Raw genomic sequence first — 10,563 nt, forward strand, 5'->3', positions numbered from 1 at the left:
AATAAAAAATATTGTTAATTTTGTTTAGCAGCGGCCTGCCGCCAGAGCCCTATAGAGAGAAAGTCGCGTCAACTCCGTTCACTCCAATGGACCAGTTTTTTACAGCAATGGCGGATCGTGGAGCCTGTCAATAGTTCCCGGAAGTTAGCAGCAAATACGAGCAGCGCAGTCAAACTGGAGCAGTGGACCATCTGTGATACACTTTTACAGGTTAGTACGCTTAACAAATCAGATTGTGTATTATAAGGACATCAGAATCAAATTAGCATGTGCATTAAAATGTGAATTAAAGCATTTTAGTGAATTATCCACCTCTTAATAAGCAGATTTAGGGAACTAAATCTATGCTAAGACAACGCGAATACGGTTAGCGAGATTTCACATTAACGACCGACAGCCTATTAATTGTAAATTCCTCTCTTAATGTCATTTCACCTAAACGCGATGTTTTTGCGGGGTAGCTAGTCTTGGTTAAATATAACATTTGAGTGTGATTGTAGAGTGTGTTGGGTCGAGGAGGTGAAATGAGGATATCCATTTTGGAGTACCAGCTAACGTTTTATTTCCTTTTATTTTATTTATTTATCCTTTTATTTATTTTATTTTCCTTTTTATTTCGTTTTATTTATTTTTATTTTATTAACGTATTTCCTCAGTTTTTGAAACTGCTGGATATAAAAGACGTATACTATTTAGTGTGATTAAGTTTTAAATATTCTATCACTTAAAGAAATAATATAATTATTAGGAGTTCATACTTATTATACCTGTGTCAACACTATAGCTGTGATCAGCAGCTATGGGCCCTGTCTTTACAGGTCCAGTGGTGCGTCGTATTGCAGGGGGCTTCCTCTTTCTGAGTGCGGGGCGATGCACAAAAATGGTGGGAACAGCATCTGCTCTCAGCCTAGTCTTGCCCTGTTTGGTTCTGATGAACTGGTCTGCCTCAAAATGTGCCTGCAGAGTGATGTGAGTTTACTCCTCACACATGACAACTCAGTTTTGTCTACCCATATACATATCCCATAGTGGGTGAATACACAGTATTAGAGAACACTTACTGGATACGTATACACTCATTACACGTATAAAAAACAACCAAGGATGTGCAACAAATTCAAATTCATATCACATCAATACTCATAATAATCAGTTTCTCCTGTCTTTTTCTCCTCTCTCTCTTTAAGCCAAAGAACCATAGGGGATTCAATGGAGCCTGCAACTAGATAGCACCCTCACCCTGCACCCGAGTCTGTCTGGAGTCTTTGATTTTTTTTGTTCACTATTCTGTATTTTAATAAATCAGGCATTAAGCTTTTCAATAGTGTGTTTATTGTGAAAAGTGCAAATGCAGTGTTTGATGATTACCTCACATATATATATATATTTGCTGTTGTAATCTTTAGTGAGGGTAAGATTGCTCCTGCTTAGTTGAGACAACCATTTTTTTCTCCTCTCAGTATCAGTGGGGAAACCATACATTTTTGCTCGATTGGAGCATCCCCATGCAACACAGCAAACCATGGTGGACACTACACAAACAACACGGAGGAAAGGACACAGAAAAACTGCTTGACATGATATTCATATTTGAGATTATTAGAGATTTATTTAATGAATTAATTGCTGTAAATAAGTGTATTAAAAAGACAAGATATATATATATAATTTATCAATGTATTTTAATGTCATATACTGTCTGGATGTAAATGTAATGTGTTTTAATGTACCCTTTTAAAGCATATTTCTGCACAATGAAGTCAAAGAAAATTTTCCTTCTGTCAGAAAATGTACATTAGTCATTTAGATTACTTAGGTCACCAATACCTATCTACATATCTAATCTGAATTTCTCACCCCTTCCTGTCCCTCTAAATATATAAATGAACGTAATATATAACAATTATAAAACAATCAAAGCATTAAACAGCAATGTGCTCTAAAATTAGCCTAAAGTTGGTCATTATATGTTCACAATAATCCTCAAATCGCAGTTCTGTCTCTGTGTTTATGCGCTCAAATTGAACTTCCTGGAACTATCTGAAGCCTCCGTGAATCACGTGACCATCAAGCGTTTTGAACTTCCGTTGTCGCGACTCTCTCTCTATACGGCTCTGCCCGCCGCCATGTTCCAAAGCTTCCGCCTTCTGCCGGTTTGCTGCCTCCGTTTGCTGCCTGCTGCACTCCGTCATTTCCTGGCCCAGTAATCCTATACACCATATATACACCAGTAATCCTGTGTTAAGCTACTTGTAGCTAAGACCTCTTGGCCATTCCAGGTTAGCAGAGATGCTTAAAGCCTGATCCGCTGCTGGTTCTGAGCATTAAAAAGTACGGATCTGTTTAATCAAAGAAGTGGTCGAACATGCATGAGCTATGTTTGTGAAAGGCTGGGAAAATCTCACTCAAAAAATCTGTTTTGACATGTGCACTGTGAATATTGCATGCAGGCGTGTGTGTGTGTGTGGGACTGTGTGGCAAAAGTGCGTCTTTGCTGGGAGCTGATGTGCTTGTTCCTATGAAGACATTCTCTCCTAGATCCCTCCCCTTCAGATACTCATATTCAACTGCTGCGCCATGTCACACACACACACCTCTATTTAGGTTTATTCTGGCCAAGGCATCATGTGTCTTTTTCTACAGCCTGCTTTTAACATGTTTGTTTGTTTTGTTGAGGGGGTATTTTTCTTTTGTCCTTTTCCTTCCACGATCTGCTATCTCTCCGTTTTTCTTCACTCCATGTCACATGTTACTGCAAATGGCCTCTTTCTTTCTTTCTTTCTTTCTTTCTTTCTTTCTTTCTTTCCTTGCACTCGCCCCTCATATCGCCTCATTACTCCTCCAAATTTCAGATCTCTCAGAGCCGCGGGGTTTGGCCATTACCTGCCCCAGTATGCAAATGAGAGGGCAAATCCCCTTATTCCCCCGCCCCCTCGTGCCTGTGGTAGCTCCGCAGCCGTCTGTTTAAATACGGCTCGATGGAGTCTGAGGACAGCTTGTTAGAAGATGGCTTCTTCTTCTTGGTCTTCATTTTTGTGTCACGTTTGAACGTAATGGTTTAAAGCCACAAACCACACCGCCGGTATGACCTGAAGCATTTTAACATGGCATTGTTACGACTCCTGACATCGGAAGAATGGTCCGGTCGTGATGGGACTGCCCGGTGGCATGAGCCGGCAGCGTGAGCCAGTGGTGTTCTATGCCCTGCTGCTTCTGCCTGGCCAAGAGGACGTGAGGAAAAGTAAATCTGTTGTCATATCAATTACTGCTCCGTGGAAGTGAAGCGCGCAAGACTTCAGAGCAGCCCGGCTCAGCAAGACTGACGGATCAGCCTTAAGAACCCCTCTATGTCAGACACTGTCATAAGAAAAGGCTTAGTGTGTGTGTGTGTGTGTGTGTGTGTGTGTGTGTGGTGTCTGTGTGGGGGACATGTACATGTGTGCTGTTCTTACTGCCTCATTGTATTTGACATTTCTATGTGTTTTTGGTGTCTGCATTTGTGTGGTGTATTTTTGTATACAAGTGTGTTAACAGTCTTTGTTATACCTGAATGTATCAAATAGAGCAGATGGTTTACAATGTACAAACCACTAGTGTGGTGGAAATTTGGTGATTTCCATTTAGGTCAGGCTTTCTTAGTATACATTAAACACATTAAGGATAGGTGTTCGAGATCTTTTACATATACGTGTGTTGATCATGGCACTGAAGCCATTCTCGTGACTTCAGTAGGCCTCAGATGTGTGTGTGTGTGTTCTCTGGCCTAGGCTGAGGCCTAATCTGATGTTCCTCTGGTGTTCCTAAACTGACCTCGCTGGAGACGCCAAATCTCTACTTGGAAGGGACTACGGCGACACTCAGTCTGTCATGACATCATGAGGATGCTGAGTGTGGAGGGGGCATGCATCATATGCATCTGTCAAATCAGTGTTAATCATTTCATGTATTGTCCAATCACATTTGGTTGATCACCTCATGTTCACCTCGTGGGCATCATGTGTGTTGATGATTAAAAGTATAAAAGATGAGAGTTCGGAATGGGGAATTAGCTCTCTCTTGCAGACGCCTTGTGCGTTTGTAACAGGGATCTCTTGGAGAAGGGTCTCTGAGCTCTCTCTGTGACAGACACCTGGCGTCTTTGTAACGGAGATCTCAGGGTTAATCCATGCCTTGTTAAAATAAATCATTCTACTTTATTATCTAACCCAACTGCTTCTGACTTTTATTGTGCTCACCATTTAAGGGTTTCAGAATTTCTAACACACTAGCCAGGGCTTCCATTTTCAGACTCATTCTGACTGGTTTATTCTCGTGTCCCACAATGCAGTGCTGGTGTGGGGCGCACAGGGGTCTTCATCACACTCAGCATCGTTCTGGAGCGCATGCGCTACGAGGGCGTGGTGGACATCTTCCAAACGGTCAAAATGCTGAGAACCCAGCGGCCTGCCATGGTGCAAACCAAGGTGAGACACTGAGCTTACAACACTCTGACCATCTAAGATGGCTGAAGCGGTCCTGGGCTAGTTCTTTGGTCGTCCTGTTCTGCAGAAGGGCTAAGACACTCCCTAAATCAGATCCAGCCCAGCTGAACGGTCCTCCCGTGTCTAGTCTTTCGGGACTAGATATAATCACCCCTTCTTTTAGTCCCACAGAGCATCTCTGAGGTTGATTATATGATTACAAAGATTTTCAAATGTCTTGTTTCAATTTTTCTCACAAACCCTAATCCCAATCCCACTGTCCTAGAATAACCATGCTCATGAAGTTTTTCCTCTGCTTCCTCTTGCCCCCTCAGGACGAGTACCAGTTCTGCTACAAAGTGGCCCTGGATTACCTAGCAAGCTTTGATCACTATGCAACGTAAAAAGCCATCTTCCTCCCCCTGCCCAGCTTCCGCCCTCAAAGTCTCTTGAGCCATACAAACTTGCTTGAAACAATTGATGGGGAATGATCTATATGTCGGACCACTAACCTTACCTCAAGTGTTCTGATGTGGAGGATATTATTAATCTCTGTGTGAACATATATTTCCCAACCAATCCTGTAAAAACACAAGAAACATAAACATGGTGAATGAAGGAACGGTGACCTGGCACCTGGAACAGCTTGCAGGCTGACTGAGCTTAGATCATTCTGTGTTTACAATGCTGGTTTGCCACAAGAAATGTCCTGACGCTTGTAGCGAAGACGTGTTTGAAGGTGGCATGGTGGTGGTCACATGGGCTTCAGAGAGTGGGCTCCCAAAGCCAGAGCAAAAGACAGAAGCTTCATGGAGTATTGTACCAGATGTTTGGTTGGTTATTTCTGCTTAACCATAGCATATTCAACAGCTCTCTCCTTCATATCGACATCTAGTCGAAAACTGTAAACCACTTTCGAAAGGCAAATGTTGCAGACGTTTACAAGAGCATCTGCCTGACGGACGCTGAAGAATTGGAACGAGCGTTTTGGACCGGGGCCATATAGCAAGGAACACGTCAGCCACAGAAACGCTTATTTGATCACTGATTCGCATCCGTTTCGCCAGCAACTCGAGGTACGGGCTGACCTTTTTCGGTGCTTTTTGACAACAAGCTAGCAAAACGTTCTTCAGTTCTCTCACTGGTTTATTTTGCCACATCCTGGTACTGGCTGTGCATGAGCAACAGGCGTGATCAATCTGGACATAGTGACCTGAACAACAACAACAATGGCGGTACGACACAACTCCCACATCACAAAACTTCAAACCTGATTACTTTATATCAAGCAGATTGTGAGTATGCCACAGGAAAGAGGGAAGCTTCTCTTTGTTGGGGTTCCATAGAGGAGGGGTGTGTGTGTGTGTGTGAGAGAGAGAGAGAGTGTGTGCACCCATGTATACTGGAGGATGCTTGAAGACCGAATTCTTCTTGGAGCAGAGTCGTGAGTTAAAAGTGGTCTTGAGGATGAATTGTGTGCGTCCTTACGGCGCAGTGGGACGAACTGTTGGTAGTCTTTCTTATTTCCAAAAAGCCTTATTGTTATTGTAACATTATACAAAAAAAAAATTGTTGTATTATTATGATTATTGTTTTACTTCACTTACCTTTTTCTCTTGTTTAGTTTTATAACAAAGATATTGTACTCATTTTTTTAAATGAGGAGAAAAGAATTGCTCATTTTGTTCATAATATGTTAAGACATTCTATTTTTTCACTATAGAAATGTTATGTAAAATGTTTGTGTGTATGTATATATACATACATCTGTAGGCTGTGACAGGCAGGTGTGAGCAACAAAAAGGAAGCGATCACGCCAAGTCTCAGGGAAAAAGGGTGGTTTAATATAAAGTGTGCAAACCTAAAACCCGTGCAATAGATCCAAATTAAGGATATAATGACCAGCGGTCAACTGGTACAAAGACAAGACATATATAGACAGACAAACGACCATCAGGTGGGAACGGATCACGGGCTCCGCCCACCTGAGGGGCGTACACGACGTCACAAAACAACAACAACACAGCCGCTGTGGACGGAGGCGACCGGTAGGGGGCCGCCTCACCGTGACAGACCCCCCCACCAAGCCGCACTCCCCTCCACTGGGTGTGTGGCACACAGCGGCTGCACAACAACACGAAGGGGCAGGAAGGCAAGGACAGGCAGGGACACACCTCCTGTAGTCCACGAGCTGAAACACAAAAAACATGACGTTAGTCAGCTCACCTCCCTGGGCGGGACCCTGGACCGACTGGGCCGTTAACAACACATAACCACGCCCCGGTCGGTCACAGGGCCCTCGCGCCCTAACCGGCCCTTGGCCGGTGAGCCCCACAGGTGTGAGGACGAGTAGCTATGGCTCCTGTGTCGTCCTTAGCGTATGTGTGTGTGTGCAGGTTACCTCCCCGAGGCGTGGCTTCTTCACCTCCTGGACCTACCTCCTCCCAGAGCTGACCCCTGCCTTCTGCTAGGGGTCACCCCAGCCTCCTGGGGGAGCCAACCCCTCCCGGGGTCCCTCATCACAAGGTGGACTCCTCCACCCAACCCAGGAGCGCTAGAGACAGAGGCCCAGAGCACCCCCGACGCGGGCTAGGGAGCAGCCCCAAGGGCCTCCTGGTCACCCCGGGCAGGAGGGAGGATCTCCTCCCTCAGCAGGAGCTTTTCAGACCGGAGCCCCATGGTCCCCAAACATCCGGGGGCCCCAGCCCTCTAGGGAGGGGCTCTTCATGACCGGGCTCCGGTCACCCCACAACACAAGGGGGCTCCTGCCAGGTGGAGACCCCCACAAGGTCCAGGAACACCACGACACCGCCAGGGGGAAGCACCTGCACAGAAACAGCACACACACACACACACACACACACACCCCAACACCAACATAGAACACAAACGCGCCTCAGACGCCCTCCGTGCCATACCCAGTGGCACGGGACCACAACCGCCCCCCTCCCAAACACACATTTAAGGGGAGGAGCAAGCGTGGAATTACACTTAACAGTAGACAACACGCTAGGACAAAACATACACACAAAGACTCGACAAACAGAACTTAGTGCGCAGACATTGAACGAACGGGACCGATACTTGCGTGCACTACACAAACGATGGTGACGCGCCGCTCAGAGTCGCAGTCGCTCCCCACATAAAAAACACACGACACACGGGGAGCGAGGCGACAGTGACGAGCGGCGAGCGCGTCACACACACAAAACACTCAACATATAACACACGCGCACGCACACGGATCCTCCCGTCCGTTACCTGGACACACTAACACCACACAAGAAGAAGAGTATTTCCAGGACGACAGTCCTGTCCCTCGCCGTGCCACTAACACAACACATGGGCACAGCGGATCTCTTCACACAAACAAACAAACAACAAACACGAAGAGTATTTCCAGGGCGAAAGCCCTGTCCCTCGCCGTGCCACAAACAACACAAAAGCACGGCGGATCTCTTCAATCAGACACCACGCAGACAAACACTTACCACGAGACATGACCACGAACGAAGGAGAAAGAAAAAGAGACTCGGCGGCTTCCGAAGGGTGGCTGGTCATTCTGTGACGGGCAGGTGTGAGCAACAAAAAGGAAGCGATCACGCCAAGTCTCAGGGAAAAAGGGTGGTTTAATATAAAGTGTGCAAACCTAAAACCCGTGCAATAGATCCAAATTAAGGATATAATGACCAGCGGTCAACTGGTACAAAGACAAGACATATATAGACAGACAAACGACCATCAGGTGGAAACGGATCACGGGCTCCGCCCACCTGAGGGGCGTACACGACGTCACAAAACAACAACAACACAGCCGCTGTGGACGGAGGCGACCGGTAGGGGGCCGCCTCACCGTGACATAGGCGATGTGTATATAGATACACACTCACATATACAGTATATTTAAATGCAGAATATAAAAATGTATCCAAATCTTAGTACAAATAATATTTTTTCTGTCTTTTTAGTTATATGCATAGACTTTGATTTGTTCATATGAAATTATGATTTTTGTTTTTTTATGATTTGCTGTCTGTTCCCCTTGAGATGTCAAGCTCTTTCCCCTCTTTTCTTTTAACTTCTCAGAAGACATGAGCCTCTAAGTGTGTGGCATTCTGAACATTATTGGTATTATTGTAGTAGTTTCATTAGTTCTAGGTCAAAGTATTACTTTTTTTAAGAAGTCGAATTTCTTTACTAAACATTGACTTGAACATTAATGCTTTCCTTTTCCAAATTTCTTAGCTCATGAACAGTCCCCAAGTATTTTGCTCCTTCTTTGTGAAAATTAGGGGTGTATTCAACTAAGGATTTTCATAGTCAAATATGATTCATCGGCTTTTCCCTTTAGTCGACTAATTGTCGAATCGGGTTTATTTTTATTTTTTTTATTTAGAGCACCTTAAACGGGATCCCGTTCTCATTCAGGACTTTTTTCCTCTTCAAAGTAAAAACCTAAAACACTCAGATAAATGAATAAACACGGTAGCTTGGCTTTATTCAGCTTTTATTTATTTACTTATTTATTTTTTTATGAAACATTAGAGAACATTAACCGTCAGTGCACATTTCGCATATCGAACTGTCAGACAGGCAAAATGTCAAAAATATTTTAAATAAAATGTGCCTGCCTGAAAATATAAAAAATTGCCACACAACAGCAAAAAATACAAAGAAAGGTTCAAGTAACAGAGTTTAAAAGCAAACAACAACAAAAAATGTTTATAGGCCTACTTGCCAAGATGCACCGCGACGAGACAAGACGACACGACTGAAACGACAAACGTTTTTGGTTGTTGTAGTGCGAAATGAAAGACGTTGATGACATAACTTGCACTTTACTTTGTTTGATTCATCTTTAGCTTTTTCAAAACACTTTTTGAAGTTTTTTAGTAGCCATTATAATCTCGGCAGATTCTGCGTGTATTCTGTAGTGTGTTCAGCTCCGCTCATTTGGATTGTGCAACAGCAGGGTGTGATTTATTAATGTGTAGTAAGGAAGATGCCTATTGTTAATGCGCAAACATCATTTAAAAATATTTATTAACAGAAATTAGGATGATTTTATTTGACAAAAGGCTATATATAACGAAACAAAGACACTTCATGTAACAACTAATGCTTAGCTGCATCCTTGGGCACCCCCCACCTGCTCCACCTTCATTGTCCCTCTGACCTGCTCATTTCTAATCTTGTCCATCCTTGTCACTCCCAATGAAAATCTCAGCATCTTCATCTCCACCACCTCTAGCTCAGCCTCCTGTCTTTTAGACAGAGCCACAGTCTCCAGACCTACATCACAGCAGGTCTCACTACTCTCTTGTAGACCTTCCCTTTCACTCTTGCTGCTATCCTTCTGTCACACATCAGCCCTGCCACCCGTCTACACCCACTCCATCCTGTCTGCACCCTCTTCTTCACCTCTTTTCTGTACTGTCCATTGCTCTGGATGGTTGCCCCAAGATATTTGAAGTCATCCACCTTTACCACCTCTACTCCTTCCATCTTCACCTCTCCACCTGCCTCCCTCTCATTCACACACATGTATTCTGTCTTTTCTCTACTGACCTTCATTCCTCTCCAGTGCAAACCTCCATCTCTCCAGGTTCACTTCCACCTGCTCTCTACTCTCACCACAGATTACAATGTCATCTGAGAACATCATGGTCCATGGAGCCTCCTGTTTGACCTCATCTGTCAACCTGTCCATCACCATTGCACATAAGAAGGGGCTCAAAGCTGATCCCTGATGTAACCGTACCTTCACCTTGAAACCATTAGTCACTCCAACTGCACACCTCACCACTGTCTCACTATCCTCATACATGTCCTGTACCACCCTCACATACCTTTCAGCCACACCTGACTTCCTCATACAGTACCACACTTCCTCTCTTGGCACCCTATCATATGTCTTCTCCATATCCACAAAGACACAATGTAGCTCCTTCTGATCTTCTCTGTACTTCTCTACCAACACTCAATGCAGAAATTACATCTGTGGTACTGGGTATGAAACCAAACTGCTGCTCACTGATCTGAACCTCTTGTCTTAGACCTGCTTCAACAACTCTTTCCCATACCTTCATGGTGTGGCTCATCA

The 10,563-nt window shown here is 44.3% G+C and overlaps 1 protein-coding gene across 6 annotated transcripts in view; it reads left to right on the plus strand.

The window, feature by feature from the left end:
- Nucleotides 1–8,960, plus strand: part of LOC143484634 (uncharacterized) — a 143,543-nt gene extending 134,583 nt beyond the window's left edge. For 3 of the 6 annotated variants that reach the window (XR_013122667.1, XR_013122670.1, XR_013122669.1), the window contains one exon: nt 29–167. Coding sequence is in view for 2 of the 6 variants with exons in the window: in XM_076983459.1 (XP_076839574.1) it covers nt 4,328–4,463; nt 4,796–4,864 (205 nt within the window). In the remaining 4 variants the exon portion in view is untranslated. Of the gene's footprint in view, nt 1–28; nt 168–4,327; nt 4,464–4,795 lie in introns of those variants that run through there. The other 3 variants (XM_076983459.1, XM_076983460.1, XR_013122668.1) reach the window with 3 other exon arrangements.
- The last annotated feature ends 1,603 nt before the right edge of the window (nt 8,961–10,563 follow it).

The sequence above is a fragment of the Brachyhypopomus gauderio genome, chromosome 20 (assembly GCF_052324685.1).
Source record: "Brachyhypopomus gauderio isolate BG-103 chromosome 20, BGAUD_0.2, whole genome shotgun sequence".
NCBI classification, from domain to species: domain Eukaryota; kingdom Metazoa; phylum Chordata; class Actinopteri; order Gymnotiformes; family Hypopomidae; genus Brachyhypopomus; species Brachyhypopomus gauderio.